General features: G+C 44.8%; 1 protein-coding gene across 5 annotated transcripts in view; it reads left to right on the top strand.

Annotated features, from left to right (window-relative positions):
* Nucleotides 1-381: 381 nt before the first annotated feature.
* CADPS2 (calcium dependent secretion activator 2) overlaps nt 382-21,695 on the top strand; it is a 2,489,915-nt gene continuing 2,468,601 nt past the window's right edge. For 2 of the 5 annotated variants that reach the window (XM_078680802.1, XM_078680793.1), the window contains exon 1: nt 385-1,064. In XM_078680802.1, the coding sequence (XP_078536928.1) occupies nt 729-1,064 (336 nt within the window). In that variant the 5' untranslated portion in view covers nt 385-728. Of the gene's footprint in view, nt 1,065-21,695 lie in introns of all 5 variants that reach the window. The other 3 variants (XM_078680818.1, XM_078680809.1, XM_078680789.1) reach the window with 3 other exon arrangements.

Below are 21,695 nucleotides of genomic sequence, written 5' to 3'. Positions count from 1 at the left end.
CTGGAAAACCATATCAGCTCGAGATACTTAAAAGAAAGTGCTCGGGCTGCACTAACCAACCCAGCTCGAGACACAACAGCTGACCGGTTCCGCGCGCAGAGGGAAAAAGTGCGCAAATGAGAGTGACATGAAGGCGGGGTCTGTCATGCAGGTGAAGCGGGCCCCGGCGTGTCACAACCTGAGCCCAGGGAGGCACGCATTAACAATAGATTGCCGGCGCAGCTGCAGCGGTCTGACAGGTGCTGAGCGCGCACTGTAAACGGGGGCTGTTCATCACCGTCCAGCGCGCCCAGGTGCGGGGCAGGCAGTGGCACAGGTGCGCTCGCCCCTCGGCTTTCCTTCCACGTGTTGCTTCGTGTGGACGCTACAGGTCCGGCACCTGTGTCGACTCTGTGACGTCACGGGAGGCGGGGAGTCCGGCGCTCCGATTGGCCCCGTTGCAGCTGAGATGCAAATGCCCTGCTGAGGGCAGCCCTACCTCGGCGCTGTCCTGGGCCGGGGAGGGGGACGGAGCGGCGGCCGAGGAGCTCGACTGGTCCTGGGGGAGTAAGGGGCGCATACGCGGGCCAGGGGAGCAGCGAGCCGCTCTGGAGGAGGACAGTCAGACCCGGGACACACCGAGAGCGGACCTCCCAGCAGCCCTGAGGGGGTGAGGCCAGAGTCTGCGGAGCTGCAAGTGTCCAGGAGCGGAGCTCGACCCTCGGGCAGCAGCAACAAGTGCCGGCACCATGCTGGACCCCTCCTCCAGCGAGGACGACTCGGAGCTGGAGGGAGAGCGCCCACCGCCGGACGCGGTGCTGCTGGCGCCCAGCACGGACCTGTCGCTGGCGCCCCCGGCAGCGGTGCGCGAGCCACGGGGGCCCGGGGAGGGAGGCCCCGCGGCCGGCGGCCGCTGCAGCTCCAGCCCCTCCGTGCGCAGCGAGGGCCGCGAGGAGCAGGAGCGGCTGCAGCGCGAGGAGCGGGAGCGCCGGGGCCGGCTGCAGCTCTACGTTTTCATCATCCGCTGCATCGCGCACCCCTTCAACGCCAAGCAGCCCACCGACATGGCCCGTCGGCAGCAGAAGGTGAGGGGCCTGCCCCGGAGCGCTGCGCTCCCCTGCTTGTGGTTACTGCCCTGCTTGTGCCAGTGTCTTAACTACTACTACCCACATGCTAGCTACTGCTCTTCAACCGCTGCCCGTGCCTCTGACTACAGCACACAAGTACCGTCTGCCCCTCAGCACTGTGCTCCCCTGCTTGTGGTTACTGCCCTGCTTGTGGTTACTGCCCTGCTTGCGCCAGTGTCTTCACTACTACCCACATGCTAGATACTGCACTTACACCGCTGCCTGTACCTCTGACTACAACACACAAGTACCGTCTGCCCCTCGGGCCTCAGCGCTGTCCTTCCCGTGTGTGCTTGACTGCTGACTGCTTCTGCAGTGTCTCTTCTCCTGCCCCTGCTCTACCTGCCACTCGCTGCTGCACTTAAATAACTATCGGTGCAACTTATATAGCACAAGCCCGGCCTTCCACGGACTACTGCACTTGAACGACTGTCTGTGCCCCTGTCTACAGCACAAGCACTGCTTGCGGATGAGCCTCTGCTTACTGTCCTATTCCTGTTGGCAATACTGCACTGCCCGTCCCGTGCACTGCACTACCCGCCACTCACTCCTGTGCTTGCACCTCTCTCTGCCCCGAATACAATACCAGCCCTGCCCTCCACTGCGCGCTGCCCCGCCCCTGCGTGAGCCACTGGTTACCGTCCTGCTTCTGATAGTGCATACTGTACTGTCTCTGCCACCACTGACTGCTCTGCTTGCGCACCCGTGCGCTCCTGACTTCTGGGCCAACACCGTGCGCCTCCTCTCCTCATTCTGCCTGTCTCCTGCTACTACCCTAACCTGCCTGTGCTGCCCACCCCGGGCAACTGCAGCAACTCTGCACACTCCTCTGTCACAAACTCATTCACACATTCAACTCATCACTAGTTTGCTTTTTTGTGACCCTCTGTGTGCTGTCCCACTCGTCTGAAGCTCGGTGCTTTCCTGCCCCTGGTTGGACCCATGGTTGCTTTCGAGTCTCTTGAGATTTTTTATTTATTTATGCGATTTTATATAGCGCGAACTTTACCCGAAGGTGTCGGAGCGCTTTACATAAGAACCAGTTGAGAAACATAAGGACCTAAGATTACATGCGTTACATAAAGGATACAAACAGAAACAATTGCAAATGTACAAAATGTAAAGTCACACAAAGAGGAGATACAAATGGATATACTCTAAGAGTCACATAGGAATGGTAGATAGTACAAAGGTCTACTGCATAAAAAACAGCTGCGATCAGCTGAGATCCGGTGTCAAGAATTTGCTCGGATGTCGCACTCGCGGCCTGTGGGGCACTTTTAAACACAAACCGAGCTATAAAGCAACAGACCACTGATGGGAGTCTGTACACCTCGCTAGAGGGCAGAGCTGGGGGAGGGCGCGCAGCATTCTGCAGTTAGGGGCAGCCCCCCCCCCCCCCCCAGGAGGTGGTACACACTAGACGTTTCTGGCTCGCCTGGTGCTCTTCAGTTCCTTCTGAAGCACGTGCACATATTGCTGCTGCTCCGAGCTCCGTCAGTGTTGTTGCAGATCTTTAGTGCTTTGAGAGTCTTGAGACACAGCCTTGGCTTGTAGTTTTTTCCTTCGAGCGTTTCTTTGTCTCCCTCGGGCCATGCCAAGGCTGCCTCTGGGTGCTGCATTGTCTTTATTATCAGATCCTGTTATTTTCTGCCAAGTATTGTGGAAGCCACTTCAGCCCACTGTTGTATAGCCCCGCCTGCTCCGGCTCCCATACTGCCGCCTGCCCCCATCACTGCTCTGCGTGCGTGCGTGCATCTAGGATGCATTACTCCGTTCAGTTATTTCACCCTCTTTAACTTATGTGTAACGGAAACCATTCATGTGGGTTTCTGTGATACTTATCAGATCCTGGAAATCCAAATGCAACCCGCCCAAGTCGTTCTCTTTCGCTTAGGTTCTTCACACTTTAGAGCATCAGCTTTGTGAGAAAATGCTGTCGCCAGACCTAAAATGCCATGAAGCATTGAACACTGCACCCAAATGGACGTCACTGAGCGGCTGGGTCCGTTTTTGGAAGTCCATTAGCTGTGAACGAGGTAGAGTTGCCTATCGGCTGATCTAAAATATGGAATTACATGGACTCACTTCGTGTTGTAAGAGCTGAGTGAAAAAGCGTGGACGAGATAACAGAATTGCGAGTAAAGCTCTCTCGTATACGGTCCTCTGTTCAGAAGAGCATCTCACTGCGGGTGCTGAGGAGAGGTGTAAAAACTGGAATGTGTGGAAAGTCGTGTCAAACAAATACCTGGAGATGGAGTGAAAAACATAGCACCTCACGCCTGTGCACAGGGATGCCATGGAAAACCCAGTGGTGTGCAGCTCAGGCGCTGCGGGCTCGTGTCCCAATTCAACGTATTTGAGCTGCTTTAAAAAATCCCCACTTAGTACAGAATTGAGGGACTGTGCTGCTATAGTGCAGTGCCAGTGCCCATTCCAGAGCGTTTTTTAGCGCTCCGTATTTTGTCAGTCCTTAACTGCTGACTTTAGTCTGTTTTACATGCACATCCCCGTGCTGCCTGCTCTCCACGCACGTGCAGCTCCAGAGGCACCTTGCATCCCTCTGTCCCAGAACATGGGTGAGCTACAGAGTCTCCTGTGCATGCACTTGTGCCTTAGAAGTGTGCAGTAGCTCCATACTCACTGCTATAATGCTTGCAACCCTTGCAGCTCCTTGTGTGCTTCCCCGTCTATTATGCTTGCGACCCCTGCAGCCCCGTGTGCTGCCCCGTCTATTGTGCTTGTGACCCCTGCAGCCCCGTGTGCTGCCCCGTCTATTGTGCTTGTGACCCCTGCAGCCCCCGTGTGCTGCCCCGTCTATTGTGCTTGTGACCCCTGCAGCCCCCGTGTGCTGCCCCGTCTATTGTGCTTGCGACCTCTGCAGCTCCCGTGGGCTGCCCCGTCTATTGTGCTTGCGACCTCTGCAGCTCTTGTGGGCTGCCCCGTCTATTGTGCTTGCGACCTCTGCAGCTCTTGTGGGCTGCCCCGTCTATTGTGCTTGCGACCCCTGCAGCCCCATGTGTTGTCCCGTCTATTGTGATTGCGACTCCTGCAGCGCCCGTGTGCTGCCCAGTCAATTGTGCTTGCGACCCCTGCAGTGCCCGTGTGCTGCCCAGTCTATTGTGCTTGCGACCCCTGCAGTGCCCGTATGCTGCCCCGTCTATTGTGCTTGCGACCCCTGCAGACCCGTGTGCTGCCCCGTCTATTGTGCTTGCGACCCCTGCAGACCCGTGTGCTGCCCCGTCTATTGTGCTTGCGACCCCTGCAGTCCTGTGTGCTGCCCCGTCTATTGTGCTTGCGACCCTTGCGGCAGCCCACGGGGGCTGCCCCATCTATTGTGCTTGCGACCCTTGCGGCAGCCCACGGGGGCTGCCCCGTCTATTGTGCTTGCGACCCCTGCAGCTCCCGTGGGCTGCCCCGTCTATTGTGCTTGCAACCCCTACAGTTCCCAGCGTGTTGCACGAGTAACTAACATGGGATTACCAAAAGTACTCTGATTTCTATGGGGTAATTGAAATTCTTACCAGGCCTACTTCAGAGGCCGGCCACATCCAGTGACCCACTTTTCTTCGAGTGGGTCTCAAGTGGCTCTTACCTATCTAGTGACCCCCCTCTTCTCCATGTGCGACTGCCTCCCTCTGCTGCCTTTGCCACTCGCAAGCATTCCATAGCCGACAAGTTCAGTGCCAGAGTCTATGTATTGCTGGCCGTCACATTGTCTGTCCAAGATTACTGTATTGTACATTCGAGCGCCAGGAGTCGTTATTGGACTAACCGCTATTACCAGCTTTTTAGGTTTTGAGTGTCATTGAACAGGACTATAGAGGACAGTTCTTGAGTGACCTTACTTCAAGCAGGAGAGCAATCTCTTCTCATACAAAGAGCATCCATTTTCCAGACGTTCTCCAGGCACTGCCCCTGTGAGCCAGTTCCTCATCCTTCCCACATGCCCAAGCACATTCCTCTTCTTTCACTCTAGACTCTGTGCTATACCTTTATTCACTTGTCTAGATCTCCCCCTAAAATTGGCACGTTGGTATTTCTCTGTAATTTTTAGGCCATTCGTTCCATACTCCGACTCAAACATAGATGTTCGATTTTTGTCCATCTCACAAACTGAATATATTGTAACATTGCTTGCAGGGCCAAAAGCAAAATATGTTATCTTTTTTTGGCATTGCATAAATTGTTTCTACCAAGAAGCAGTAGTAATTTCTCACCTTGAATACGTCTCGGCCCTTCTCATAGGCCTCTGCAAAAACAGACTTACTGCGCAAGCCACTCTGAGATTTCTTGCGCAGGTACCCACTACCCAGCTATCGCATTCCTTGAGAAGCATTATGGGATCTACTTTCCTCACACACACGATCTTAATCTTAAGACTCCCAGCTACTGTTCTCAAGTTATTGGTGTCTTGAGTAGGAGTGGTTGGAATGTTTCATTCCACCATGGAATTTGGCGACTCCGCATTGCTCTTGTAGCACAGAGTTCCAGCCAAATTCTGACAATCGCTGCATGTCAGAATTTTTCACCGCAAGGCTCCAGAAATGCAAGGGAAATTTGGTGTCTTCCCCCTGCGCATTTTTCCTAAGAGGGCTGTTGCAGTCAGAGGGCTGCTTCTTGAGTAGCTTTTCGGCAGCTTGAAAGAGATTTTCAGCAAAATCATTCAAATGGCTACACACTTTTGCGCACCACATGATGGTTCACCCTGTTTTGCCAGCTCTACTGGTGCTAACTTGCTGAACAACATGCATATTTTTTGCTCATTAGCGGAACTGAGCATAATCTCCCTAGTCTTGAAGTTCACATAACATGATTTAAAAATTTGTAGACGTGCACTTTTCACAGTTCTTTCTGAAGCAAGGCTTCTAGAGTTTATAACACTCCTCTGATGGGTATCTGGAACACACTTTATGTATCTGGCTTCAAATACCCTCTAAAACAGTGATGCTCTAAGTACACGACAATGCCAATAGTGAACTAAGGGGCACATCAGTTGTTGTGTGCACTCTTTGGGTGGTCTGTGTTCCTATTCTACACAAACAAAGCAATTGTTTATTAAATAAAACACTGGAGAATGTTTTGTACACCATACATACCGAAGTCTTGCATTTCAAAGTTCTCTAATGTAATTATGTAGAAAAAGAGGTAAAGTGAAATAAAAAAGACCTAACATCACACAATTTGGTTTAGTGGAGAAGCTGGGATTGAGCTCAGGTCTTCTGATTTCATATTGTGCAGTTCAACCATACCATAACAAAAAATGTACAGAGCGCTCGGCTACCACCAACGGCTGTGTCCCAGCGCTAAATGGTCAGGCAGGGGGAAGAGGGACGGGCTAGGGCAAATCAAACAGCCATGTTTTCAATGCTTTCCTAAAAGTAGATTCCAACTCTGCTTTACGCCAATCCAGGATTTAGAAAAGCATGGGGCGTGGAGAAGCATCTGAGAGTTAGATCGAAGGGTTCTGTTCTGATGGTATTACTGGAGTCTCTGTTTCAGATAAGCTGGACCTCTATCTCTTGTGGCTCTAAATTAAAGAGACAGTGCCTTGAATTCAATTCTCCTTTCCACTGGGAGCCAGTGAAGGCTGCGCAAATGAGGGGAAATGTGATGTCGGAGAGGCACATTTCTTATGAACTGTCTGCAGCCAATGGGTAAGGTAGGCAGGAAGACCCAGATACAAGCTGTTAGCATAGTCCAGCTGAAATGTAATAAGGGCATGGACTATAGTGGCCCGACAGTCCATTGGCAGCAGATGGAGAAATCTTCGCAGGGTTTTAAGTTTCCAAAAACATGCTCTGGAAACTTGACCGATCAGGTCCTTGGCTGACAATTTGAATCAAATTTCAAACCGAAATTTCTGACTGAGGTGATAGGCGTGGGAGGGGGGTTGAGTTGCATCGGTCACAATAGATGGTGAAGGTTGATTAAAAAACATCACCTCTGTTTTGTCAGCATTTAATTTCAGGCAATTGTCCATCATCCAGGAAGCTATCTTGGTTAGGCAATGCCTGAAGTTGTCAAACGCTGCCTTTGCAGTGTCTTTTAGTGAAAACAAAAGCTGCGTGTCATTAGCGTATGATATTATTCTCACTCGACAGTGTTCCACTACCGATGCCAAAGAAGCAAGATGGACATTAAACAGGGTGGGGTTTAATGCAGAGCCCTGAGGTACTCCACATACTATGGAACAGGAGGAGGAGACATGGGGGCGCAGAAAGAACTGCTGGGGCTGCTCATCCAGAAATGAGTGGAACCAATTTAAGATGGTTGCCGAGATACCCAGCTGCGCCAGTCGGTCTAAAAGAATCGAGTGAGAGACAGTATCAAAGGCTGTGAACGAGTCCAACAGCACAAGCATGGCACAGCTTCATTCAGCTTCCTTGGTCTAGGGATTCTCGGATGGTTTCCGCCACCTCAAGTAGAGCCGTCTCAGTACTACAGCCCGTCCTAAAGCCCGAATGGGAGTCATGAAGAAGGTTATTGGACTCCAAGTAATTGGAGAACTGTCTCTGCACTTCCTTCTCCAGAATTTTTTGCAGGAGCGGGCAGGAGCAAAATGGGCCTAAAGTTCTTAAGTATCCCAGGATCTGCATCTGCTGATTCTTAAAAAGAAAGAACAAATGCCTTTTTCCATACAGAGGGGTAGCTACCCGACATCAGAGATGCATTCCAGATAACATTTAGGTGAGCATTGAAAAAAGGAGCCAGCAGATAAAAAAATCTAGCTGGACACGGAACAAGAGGCAAGCCTGATTTGGTTCTCACTAGGTCTAGCAGGTACAAAGTCTGGCAAAAAGGCCGAAATTCAGACCAGTGACAGGGAGAAACAGGAGCCAGAGAGGTGGTTAAACAATCCTCCGACACCGAGAAGGAAGAATATATAGATTGGACCTTCTCCTGGAAAAAATTCGGCAGGGATCTACACTAGATGTATATGCTTTGCTTCCCCTACACCCACCCTACTGTCAACCCCCTCCCCACCAATCTTCTACCGCCACCCTGCTGGCATCAGCCCTTGGCCACATCACTGACCAAACATTTCGGCCTCTGGAAAAATGTTTTAGAGTATCCATACTCTAAAATATGTGTGTTTGAGAAACTTCTTCATTTTACTTTGATATCATATTTTGTTTTCCCCACAGTAATCTTAACTTCTGTGGACCCCGCTGAATCATTACTGGAATGTGGGGACCCACACACAGTCATTATTAGAAGCTGGGGTCAACCGGGCTCAGCAATTTCTATGCTTTGCATTGAAAAACAATACACAAAAATATAAAAACAAGTATACTCCAAACAATAGCTCAAATATTGATATTTTGTGTAATTCACAATCAAATATTGAAAGTTTTAACATTTTCAATTTTGCCTGTTTATATATTCTTTATTACTGTTAATGTATAATTAATATTTAATTTGGTATCATAGTAGCAGAGGTCCTAATTGGGCCCTGTTGGACCCCCATGGGTCCTCGGACCACAGGTCAAAAACCACTGCTCAAATCCATGTCTAGCTTAAGCTCTCTGATGCGCATCTCAATGATCTGACTACACTGCTTGTTTCTCTTTACTGTGCTTCATTATCTAATGTCAAACTCTTTTTATTTTTTCTTTCTTTAAATTCTTTTGCATTAGATGGTCTAGCTAAAATAATTCTCCGTTTGATTATTTTGCATCTCACTGGATTACATTGTTCAATCTACTACTGTTATTGGGAATAATCTCTTGCAGCATTCTGAAATTGTTTTCCCTCTTGCTGCTTGTAGGCCTGTTTCCTAACGCCTGTACAGGACTATTAAATATTTTCACCCTGTTTCCCCTATTTATGTTATTACATCTTTGCTACTTCCTACTCAAACTATGATTTGTCCTTGTATGTCAATGTCGTCTCACTGTTTCAACTTCCGATCTAAAATACCCTCTCGATTCACATTTAACTCATATTATCTTTTATCATGGTTAAGACAAATCTCAAAGTCCATGCATCTATTAAGTAAACTCTTTTCTGAAAAACCCCAGTTCTTTGTCTGCCCTTCACAAAACGCAATTCTGCTATGTCTGTAATTTCATGACCTTCAGTCTCCCATGGCACAGCTCTTGGAATTACTCCTTATTGCTTTTCACCCCTTCTCTCTTCTTCAACTACAGCCCCAATAGAAACTATTTATGCATGTTGACACTCAGCTGTTTCCGAGCTGTCTCTTCCTCATTTCCACTGTTTTTCAAAACTGATATTTTTACTTTCACACCCTTCCACCTTGGTCCCCAAGCTGCCCTACCATGAACTTGGAAAGCATGTAACAAGTTCCAAAAATATGCAAGACTTAGTATACTAGACAATGTACAATAGTAGCACTTTTTTATAGGAACTTGTATCACAACTCTAGCTATTGCAAATGTACAGAATTTGCTGTGTATCAATCATATGCAAATATATTTATTGTATACATCATAGCTGTTTATATTTATAACAGTTACATATTATGCCTAATCACCACTTCTTAAGCAGCAAGGTTTGCATGAAATTGCACACCAAAAAAATGCATTCATGTCTAGGAACTCAAATTCTATCTTTTGTTAGATCGAGCTCATCAAATTAATTTCATCAATATATTGTGTTCAATGCTTTTATCTGCAATACCCTTGCAACGGTGTACCATGACCCACGACTACCATTCCATACAGGATGGTCGGACGTTTTTGATGGCATTCTGTTTTTTTGAGGGCACTTATTCAGAATCTTGATATTGTGAATGCTCTACAAAAATAAATCTATTATCATACATAAAGACGTGGAAAGCACTTTTCAAAGTAACTTTACTTACTGTTCTAGCCCACTGCAGAGGGCTATATAATGAGTTGATAAAGATCCTGAGCTTGGGTTATAGTCCTGAGCTGCAGACGGGGACCTGTAACGAGGGTGAGGGCCTTTTAACAACCTGTATAGCTAAGGCAGAAGGGCTATACGGCTACTAGAACATTCCACCCACTGAGGGTAGAATGCCTTAAATTAAAAAGGGAGAAACAGGAAGACAAACATTTGAATGTTGGAGCAGAAGGCTTATACCAGCCGTTATAATCTTGAATGGAGCTTCCTACAGTCCAATGTTCGAAAGAGTAATATATAGCCCCCAAATCAGGCATGGTTTTGCTTTTTAAATGCCACAAAGTGGCAGTATTGTAAAACAAAGCAAAGATTAACTTGGTTGGTATACTTGTATTTGTCTGCTATCACTAAGTTAAATACATTCTTTGAGCATATTTGCTTAGTCCAATAATATGTGTAAGTGGTGGTTTTCAATTGCAACGTTATATGCCTTTCAACCACAGACTATTTAAATGGAATACACCTATCCTCTTTCTAAGTACTTCTTTCAAGGAAGTAGGCCGAGCCTGGCAACAGCGGTGAGTGGGAGCCTGGAGGTGAAATGCCTTCCACCTATTTTTATATCACATTCCATAATCTTTTGTGGTCTTGTGAGAAGTCTGTCATTTTTAATTTCTTTGCTCTGTAAAGACTTGGGACATAGTTTCTGATGCCCTCAATGGAGTGATGTGTGAGCAAGGAGTTTAGAAGCTGCTGCTGATGTCAGAAACTATTTGCATGGTGTTTATGATTGAAAGATGAAAGTGCTATTAAAGTTTTAGGTGACAGACCAGAAAAATAATCCTGTGTATTTGTATCAATTACTTTATACATTTGGGCAAACTTTATTCCACAAAAAGGATTTAAACACTGTGTTCATAGAATGACCTAAACAGCAATATACATAGAAAAACACCTAGTAAGTTTTCTTAAATAATAAAACAGCTGAGTTTCATAGTTTCTCCACTGAATTATCATAGAAAAGTTAATATAGAGCTGTCACCATCTTTTGAAGAGTTTATAAGGCAATGTTTTGAGAAGGTAGCAAACTGATATCTATGACCTTGCGCCTTTATAATACTAATTTCAAAACCAGGTATAGTTAATTTTGTGTTTGTTACTGATCCATATCCCTGCTTAATGTAGATTTAAAGATTCTTACCCACAATTTAAAATTGTGATTAAACATATTGCTCTGAAACTAGTGCATCACAGTTGCACTGACTTTTTACTAGAGGTAGATTTAACTATACAAATATTCATACCCTTCTTGACATTTTGGATTTATGTTATATCTCCGAAGTCTCAAAAACTGTACTTAGCCTCGATGTTGAAGAGTCATTTAACAAGATAAGCTGATCCTTGTTGTGCAAAACTCTTTTTCGTGTTTCTAGAAGAATGTCTTCTATTAATGCACTGTATAAAGAAGAAAAGTTAAGTAGATGCTGACAAATGGAATTATGTCCAAAATCTTTTGAGGAAAACTAGTTGGGCATTCCGTTATCACCAATTCTCATTTATTTAGTTTTTGCGGCCCCTACCTAAACATCTGCAAAACTATCCTATTCTGGAAGGATATCTCCCAATACATAGCTTAACAAAACTCTAACCTACACTGATGTCATGCTGCTTCTCTCAAACTGTTACCTCTGTGCTGAGGTTCCGTGGTTTTAGGGACCGAACTCCATTTTGTTTTGCGTTGTTCGAGACGCCATTTTGTGTTGCCCTCACGTAGGCCGTGGAAGTAAACGAACGAACAAAGTTGCATGGGCCTCGTTGTTCACGTACATATTAACATGGCCTTTTCGACTTGCGAGTGAACTGCAAGATGCTGACCCAGTCACCTGAAACTGACCCTTTCACGAAGCCAGTTTCTTTAGCTGATCGTAATCCAATCATTGTTCAGGATATCGTTAACTTTTAGTTTCTTACACATATCTTATCCTACTCTACATCTGAATTGCTCTTTTCCTTATGTCTTTTCATTACATGGGTAGTGCTTTCAATTATGGGTTTGTCCGGCTTTTGGTAATCGAATTTGGGACAATCCTAATAATTAACTTGTGGGTTGGTACGATGTAAAGTGAGCTCCTTGGAATGTAATAATGTATGTAAAATGTACTTGATTGGTCAGAATTTGACGCAATGGGTGTGCATTCGTAATGGGTTGAAACTGTGCATAAAAGATGTCTTGCTCTACGAAAATTGAGCAGTTTCCTGAGTTGTACACCGCGTTGTATTGCTTGGTTTACTGTTACTAGCTGCAGCTAATAAATTTGATCTCTGACGCCACCTAGAAGTATTCCGTGTCTCTCTTTGGCAAGACAGGGGAATCCGAAGACATCGGGTGTGTCCCTGGCACCGCTGGGTTTTAAGAAAACCGGTTCTTTAGTGCCACAAGCTTTGAAAAGTCAAACATACAACTCGTGCTCAGACCACAAACTCGAAGGGGCATGTGGACAGCTTAGGCAGACAGCCATTTAAGGGTATCCGGTATTGCGGCACTTGCAGTCTGTTGGACCCTTCAAAGACTGTAGGCTTTAATCTACAGAATACTATTAAGAAATAGGATGGACCGTGATAGATGAGCTAACCTTAATATAATTTATGGTGAAATACCAATGTTATTCCAGTGGGTATACTGTCCAGGTTCTTCTACAATTTTAGTTGCATACCACATTTAATTAAGATATTGATACACGCTGGTGAAGGTGTTGCAATCCTGGTCTCTCACAATCATGCCACTTTAACTTAGATTTTCAAGGCCTCATTTGCTACAGGAACTGTTCCAAGCTTCTAAAAATCTTTCTCTCTCTTTTTTTTTTAATTTAAGCGACTGTGAAAAGACCCTATATGGGTACTAGACTGCATTGGAACTATAGACCCATCTTTTGCACACAGGTCCTAGCTAAATTATGGGGAAAATGCCTGTCCAAATGGCTCTCAAATTGGCTAGAAAGACATAAATTGCTAAATGCAACTCAATTGTGGCTTTGCCTAGGTAAAGGTATGGCAACTGCTCTGGACAGTGTCCTTGACTTTCGGAGGATATGTTGGGATGATGGTCATCCAGCAGGATGGAGCCTGTAAGATCTCTGCCATGCCTCTTGATACTGACAGCTGAGTCCTAATTGACTGGTTGCCAACAGTTTAGATCAGCAGAATTCCGCTTAACTGTTTTTCTTCATTCTTAACCGATGCAGTAAAGATCGTCAGATCCTTCGTCCTGGGCTGAGTAACATACATCAACTTTAGTCCTTTTCAAAGAAAGTTGTAGCTCATGCTTCACTCCTCTTAGCAAGCCAGACCGGAATGAATTCTAATGAGCTTAAATTGAATGTGGACAAAAGTAAAGTTCTGATCTGTGACATGGGCAGCCTGTGAAGTGCAGCTTCTGCCCTGATTTGTCGGGGTGCTTCTCCATGCTCTGCCGTTGTTGTGAAGACTCTGTGCTTTCTGTTTGATAAGGATCTTTCATTGGTAAGCGAACTCCAGTCTCTCTGCATGGGTATTCCAACTAAGACAGCTGAAAAAGGCTCTCCCATGCATCCCACCGCATATAACCACATTGATTACCCAATGCTACTAACTTGGGCTCCCATCTAGGGCCCTGGGCAAATTAAAACATAATTTGAAACTTGGCTGCCTTACTGTTTTTGGATTTCATGTTGCAAACTGCTTTGGCTTCTGTTAAAATAGAGAATTGAATCCAAACCTTGTGCTTAGTCCATCAGGCCTTACACTGGAGTGCTGCTCCTGCTTTCAAAACACACATTTGCACTGTACCCCCTCATGCTCCCTACAGCCAGCACTATCCTCACACCTTTGGTACCTCGCTTTATGCACACTTACATAGGTCGTAGTCTCATACATATGGTCTGTGCATGAAAAAGATGAACGAATTCTGGCGAATGAGAACAGGCAGGATCCTATTATTTTGGAGCTCAAGTGACCTTTTCTAAACCACGTATTGCTTTCGGTTATAATGATCAAATTGAGTTTGATCAATTGGGTTTGCTCCAAATCAATAAGAAACGATTTATAATTGATGATTGGAAAGAGGAACAATTTGCGAATAAGCTCCCCGAAGAAAATGAATTTACTATTGACTTGTGCCCAAACATCACTTTAGAAGCTCTTACATACAAAAAGGGGAACAGGCCATATATTTGAAAAATATAGACCCCGTTTCTTGAAAAGTACAAAAAGTGAGTTTCATTGTATACAATGGTTGCAGTGGTTTGCTCGTCTAATCCCCTCCTTTTCTTCCTTATTATGTACCCCCTTCTTTTTCCTTGTTTGCAAACCTACATTCAACTACTATGTTTTTCTGTTTCAATTAATAGTCGAATCCTACATACTAGAAAAAATGATTTAGCTTATGAAGTAAACTTTAAATCTCATTATTACTGTTGCATACCATAGTCTAGCCATGTGGTATAATATGCACACACACATATATATAATTTAAGCTTGACAGTTATTCGAAATTGAACCTAATTTTTGTTTGCAAAATGTAATTAAAAAGTTAAAAGCAAATTAGTAGGAACACAGACCGCAGCATTGCGGAAGCGTTCCTCCTTGGCTCCTATCCACATCTCAGAGAGAGCAGAGTTACGGTTAGCTTCATTCACCTTTCATTAGTCGTAGCCAAGCAGCAAGCGGAAATTAGCTGGAAAGGTAGAGCAGGGCTATGCACAATGTGATAGCAATTCAAAGTTTTGAAATGGGCAGAATGAAAAACACCCCCCATACAGAATTACTAAGGGTGATGAGCAATACTGGGCACATGCATGAAAAACAATAATTACTGTGCAATGAAATGTCACCTGGAACTAAATAATTTGACCGAAAAATAAGGTTGTAATTATGACCTGGTGTGCAATAATTAAAGCCCACGCGAGTGAGGGTAGTTAGACCCAACACTCTTTGGAAAGGGCTGAACTGCATGACTGCTACTAAATGCACAGGAATGAGTTTAGTTTGCCAACCAGTTATGGTTGGAAATAGTGATGCGTTGATACTTTTTTCCTTTTGATTTTCAGCTTTTACACTCCGGTTCTGTACATTAGCGAGAGCCCAGAGCTAACAAAGGGGAACACGCTTTCATGCAACATGGATATTTCTCTTGAGAAAGTATGCCAAAGTGTAGTATCACAAAATGATGAATATGTTTTGAAACTATGTAACGACATTCAATCAACTGTCTAAAATGTTTTATTTAATAAAAACTTATGTTTGTTCAAACTAACTGGTGGATTGCTTAAGACTGGTCAGTTGAGCTCTTGAGGGCAGCATCCTGAGGAGGTGATATGCAGCATGCCTGTCTGAATTTGGATGTTTACAGGAAAAGAGCTGTATATTGAGAAATTGGTACCAGGTTAAGAGAATAATACCAATGTGGACACTATTCACGTTAACAGACTTTCTATCCGTACATTCATGCGTGACTCAGTTTGTTAATAGGGCAATATAAAATTAAAGTTTGTTAAGTTATAGGAAGATTTATGCTGGTTTGCTATTACAAGCGGAAAGATCTTGTGGCTTTCCTTTGACCAGTTTTGCGCGGTGTGAATGGGATATTCATCAACAGATCAGTTTTTGAAGCTGGCACTTCAGTCAAACTGGGGCTATATGGTTTGGAATTGTGCAGATCAGCTTAAGGGGGCTCTTGGGGTTGTATATTTTGCAGCAAATTGATACCGGATGAATCGGGCTAATTCTTTCACAGTCTCCGAAGGAGTAAATTGAATGAAAAGTTCCAGCTGTCCATTTAAAAAAAATATATATATATTTATGATTGTTACATTTACTGATTAAGCCTGCTTATAATACTGAAACCTGTTTTAAAGTGAAAGACTTTACACGGATTTGAAGGTCAATGTGTTGGTATGGGGTGTACATAAGAAGTATTGTGGTGATTTATCTAGTTTATATAATTGATGTAAACCACGTGATATCAACTTTGAAACTTAAATTTAGGACACAATTGGAAATATAGAATAGACTCTTGAAATTGGTGAGGAGGGATGTAAATGTACCATAAAATGTCCCAATTAAGTTATGATTAACACATTAATATTGAATTGAGAAGATGAACTGTTCACACTTAATGATTTGTGAAATGACTACTGCATGATATAAACAGATTTAGGCCATGTGCAATTCATTTTGAGGTTGAAAACATTTGAGTTATAACTGATAACCATGTTCTGATATGCTGCTTGAAGAGTGATTTATTGTATGTTCAAATAATCTGTGTATCTCAGCTGAGTTCTAACTTGAATTGTGTGCATGCTCAATTCATAAGGCAAAAAAATATAAAACATATGGGCGCTTCCCTCTTCTGCTTACGTATTTGGTATAATGCCAAAACGGATTTGCATATTTGTTCCTGTTTTTAAACAATGGAGTAGTTTGCAACCCGAGAAATAACTGCAAATTCAGATTGACTGAGACAATACTGTTGATCTGATCACTCCCAAATGGGTTGCTATTCAGGGGCGAAAATATGAAGCAATGAAGATGGCTGCTCCCTGGTGCAGCTCCCATGGCCCCTGCCCACAACAGCCTTTCTACAGCATGATCCACCCCTTCAGCCTCCCCCAGGGTGACCCAACAAAGTGCCCTCATCCCTGGCCCCACGTGACTTACAAAGTCCCTCACCCTGCAGTCCATTGCGCAGAGGACTCATGTGTGTTGCCCATTAATTACTCCTGAGACCTTCCATATGCCAAAGGAATGCAACAAGTACGGCCTCCTGGGGAGGTGCTGCTGATGTCGTTCACTATAAAGCTGCCTCCCGAGCACTTCTGTTTTTTTGACATCCTGCTGGTCACTTGCTGATGCCCCTGTCTCCCTCTACTCACGGACTGCCAGCAGTCTTTGACTGGCACAAAAGGGAGCAAAGCTATTCCACAATGAGTGGTTGCTTCCTAGCATGATCCCTGATCTGCAGCACCTCTTCAGCCTCCCATCCTTGGGGCCCACGCAGTCACAATATTTGCCCCTTAGCCACCAAACACACGGACCAGCCACTGAAGTGGCCAACTAATGCTATACGGAACTCCCCTCATGCTGCAGCGCTGCAACAGATACGGCCTACCTGGGAGGTGTTGATGCTAAAGCATGCAGTATTCCATCTCCTGGGCTTCTTTGTCTTTCGATACCTGCTGCCTTCCCTCATCCACAGACAGTCAGCAGACCTTAATCTGCACAACTGAGGTGCCACACTTCCGGAGGCCCCAAAAGTGGTGATAGAGCCATCCATGGCATTATACTACCACCCCTCCTCCAGAAACAGGAAGCTGGATCTTCATAACGGGAGGCGCTAGTGATGCAGTCACACTACCTATTGGGAAGCCGCCTCCTGGATTCTCCCTCCTGTTCTCCCCAGCCTTGTACAGTACCCAGTGAGCTCCTCGTACAGCACCTATGTAGTGTTGGCAGGGTGGGTGTTCCCTCTGGGACACACCAACCTTCCCACCGAGGGCTCCCATACTGAACATAAGGGTCACCCCTCATCTCGAACAGGACCTACAGAGGCTGTTATATTTGTTTGCTTCTCTAGACATTTATAGTCCCCTTGTCAAAACACAGCCTACTGGAGCAACATGTTCTTTCTTCATATACCTCCTCGCTCCACTACTAAACTGCTGCAAAGAGAAACCTAACCTGTTGTGATCTCCTGTGCACCTTGTGTGATATGCATAAGTGGGGATCAAGATCAATATCTTGCCTACCTCACGACCTGGTGATACAGATGCCCAGTAAAAAACCGGCTTAGCAACTTACTGTCACAGAAACCACCAGGCCTGAACTGCTTACAGAACCCAGCAAATGTGCAATTGTTGCAGGGGTAACACTTTATTCGACCATGAGTCATGACCATGCTCAAGTCTATTTAATCCACCATCTCAACAGTGCCACATCTCACACAGGAAACGGAGAACTCCAGATGCTGAAAAGTGAAATCTCACATGTATGCTATAGATTTGATTCAACAGATAAATACCTAGACTAATTGGACCTTAAAGTGGCAGAAACAATCACATGAAGCTCGGAACTTTGGAAAAGACAAAAGAAGCTTAATTATTTGGAAGACAGGAGCTGTAAAAATAACATCTGGATCTTTGGGGTCCCAGAGATGGAGGGTAATCAAGATCTCCGCTTTCCTCCAAATGTTTCTTCTGGAACTTACTAGTTTAATCTTCACACCGCCTCTGGAATTCCAGCATGCTCCCCTGGCAGTAGTCCATAAAGCATCCTTCCGAACCACCCAGTGACCGATCATAGCCAATCTCCTCTGGTTCCAACATACATCGGCCATCCTAACACAGTCAAGGCAACATTGTCCCTACAGCTATAGCAAGCTCTTATGGAACTCACATTACTTAAAAAAATTCCTTTCTCTACGCCCAGCCCTCATTAAACTTGACCTGTGGTTCAGCTTATTGGATTTTAGCACTTGTGATCTTTTCAGTGAACAGCTGACCCTGCAGAAATTGAGCAGTGGCTGGAAAAGGGGAGAACCCATCCTACGGACATGAATACCACTCAGTCTTCATCTGCAATGACCTAAGACCCCTGCATTCTTCCCTCCATCATAAAGACAGGCCCCAACAGGGTGCAACAAAGACAGGACACCTGCTTGCCTACTATGGACAGGGGAAAATTATGTTATCCCCTAAAACCCTGAGGTTCATATACTCCTCTATTCCTTTTGGATTCTGCATGTGGAGCCCCCATCGATTTCCCCCCCCCCCCTATCCCATTCTTTCCCTACCTGGATCATTTCTCTACATTACCAGATGGGGTAGGACCGAAGTGCCAGTGACCTAAACTAACCCAATCAAAGTTAGTTGGCTGGGGGCCCTCCTGCGGTGCCCTGATTTGCATATCTCTTTTGTTTATCTCTTGTGGGCACCCTCCACCCTCTGATTCCTCATCCTTCCACCATGAAACAACACCGCTTTGCAGACCTGGACATGTGGTCCCCCAAAGTCATGACTCACTTTATCAAACCCCAAAAGACCCTAGCCACCTTGGGATCCAACTGACTACATATTATTCTGATACAGGCAATGCATGTCATCATACTAGAATCTGCCAAAATGAAACGTGATTGGGTGGACAAGGTGCGATCTGGCTCAATGACCCCCCTCTAGGTAGACAATGGTCCTACGCACATCTCTAGATAAAAAAACTTAGTGGCCATTCTCATTCATATGAAACTGCCTGTGATGCTCCTGAAACCCTGAACTGACATACATGGCTGATAGGTTCTCGCCCGCTTGGAGATTTCAGATTAAACTTTGCCAGGGATCCATTTACGGAATGACGCATGTGCCCCTCCAAGTAGACCGACTCACCCATTCCCCATGCTCTGATCTGACATAACATTGCTATAAACATATATTTCAGACCCTTTGTATGACATGAATGGTGCCTCGGGGTCAATGTGATAGACCACTTACTGACCAATGGATCTCTGAAGTCCTTCATAGAAGTTTCCGAAACATATTGACTACCCAGATATTACTTCTGGAGATATTTACAGCTACAGTAAGGATCCCACTCGATACAGAAGACCCCCAAATGATTCCACACCCCTCATCCTTCAATCCATATCTTATTCATTGGGGGCATAATAAAAACTGATTACTTGACTCTATAATCTCATACTCACCAAGAAGTTCGCAGCTCCACTGTAATTTCTAATACTTTGTCAATGGCAATAGCCACTTAACCTCACCTATACCACAACCCAACTGGATACATCTCTTGGCCAACCATGACAGATCTTTGGGAACCACAGACTAAATTCAGCTACTTAAAAATCCTTCAGTATTGGCTCCGAACCCCAGAAAGGTTCTACCAGATTAACTGGAACCTCTTCAGGTGAACCTCCTACCTGTTGGTGGTCTTCTAGCCTGAACATTGTTATTCTACATATCCTCTGGTCCTGCTCCAGAATCCAACCCTATTGGACCCAGATATGGCAAACTCTCACAGAAGCCGGTGACTTGGACTGTATCCCATTGGCTGCCCCCACAGTACTGCACAACACCTGGTTCATCTCTGCTATTACAAGACCCCAGAAATGATGGTTGTCAACTGTCCTTCCAACAGCGAAGACTTGCATCCTTTGGAACTGGTCCAAGCATACAGCCCCTACCATTGAAGACTGGACTAACTGTATGGTTATGACAGCAGTGGCCCATGAACGATTGATCAGTAAACTACATGGTTAGGAACAGCTTTTCTTTGATATCCGGGGTGGTTTCCTACACCCACATTAGTAACACAGCTCTGCTTGTACACTGAGCCCATTAGAAAATATCCACCTTCTGTTTCTCACTGAACAATATCTGGGTATGGGTAGCATCTTCTTTTTACTACCCGTCTTGAACTGTAAGTGCATCTTTTTCTTTTATGTGCCTGAAATCTATAACTTCCTTTTCTGTGGATCAGTCATTGCACATATAGACAAGATTGTAAGAAGGTGTCTAAATTTCTTGTACAGATATTCTTCAGTGGTATGAATTTAGCCTTTATATAACCACTCTTTTATTGTTATACTGATGTTTCTCCAACGAGAATATCATTACGAAAATAAACATGTAAGTGTCAAGGTTATTTGATTCTAATACATAAAGTAAAACATGTTTCAAAGAACAAAGCTCTCTCGTGTAGGTTTTTAGTCCCATTTCTCGCTTGGCATTCATTGCTAACTGCTCTGCAGGACAGGATTTGTTTTTTTGCCGTTTCTGAAAACACTTATTGCTCCTGTGTTACTTGCAGAGTCCAAAAGGGGTGATTTATCTATTTTTAACTCGCTGTTTCCTGTTCCACTTGCTTGGCCTTTCCTGTTCAATTTTTAATGACTTAGTGACATTCTAATTACATACTATATAATCATAGCTCTAAGCCAGGTCCTAACGAGGTGAAGAACAAGTGTGTTTATTTTGTTCACTTATTTGGTACATATTGTATTTTAATTTCCGATGCTGACATTGCTTTAATTTTCTAATTCTAAGATCGATACAGAAGGATAGTGACCTACTAGTCTTTCTTCTGAAGGCTTACTCCTAGAAATTACTTTTGTGTTAAACTTTCCATAAATCTCATTAGAAGACTTTCGTGTCACCAGATCTTATGGGCACTACTTACTTTAAAACAAAACACAATTTTGCCATAGTGCGTTTTGTGTTATTAATATCTGGGGTGTCTTTTGTTCTTATGAGGACCAGTCAAAATACTCAAAAAGGTAAAAAATATTGATCAACGCCCAATAGGAATGGACATTGGATTAGAGGCTCACTCCCCCCAAAAATTTTTCTTCTCTTTCAAAGGTGCTTTTATATGATCTAGATTGGGTCCCAACGGGGAGGGGGGGGGAAAACAGCACCGACCACAGACTCAAAATAAGGTGTGACAAAGGTTCTTTATTGGAAGCAGGTGCAACTTACACAATAAAAACCCTTGGCCTGTGCCGTACAAAACAAAACCTCACTAAGTATATGATTTTCCTAACAACCCCCACCCCCTCCCCTAAAATGGTTCCCTCAAATAACAAACATGAAACAATTTGCAAACTTCAACTTGCCTCTCTACCTAACTAAACAACTTATTGTACTTAAATCCCCTCTTTGATAATCAAACCAGATCTCCTACAACTCCCCCACAACTTAGAAAGAACCGCTCAAACGGCGTAAC

Source organism: Lissotriton helveticus, chromosome 1_1 (assembly GCF_964261635.1).
Source record: "Lissotriton helveticus chromosome 1_1, aLisHel1.1, whole genome shotgun sequence".
Taxonomy (NCBI): Eukaryota; Metazoa; Chordata; class Amphibia; order Caudata; family Salamandridae; genus Lissotriton; species Lissotriton helveticus.
The sequence above is the reverse complement of the archived record's forward strand: the minus strand, read 5'-3'. Positions and strand labels throughout refer to the sequence as shown.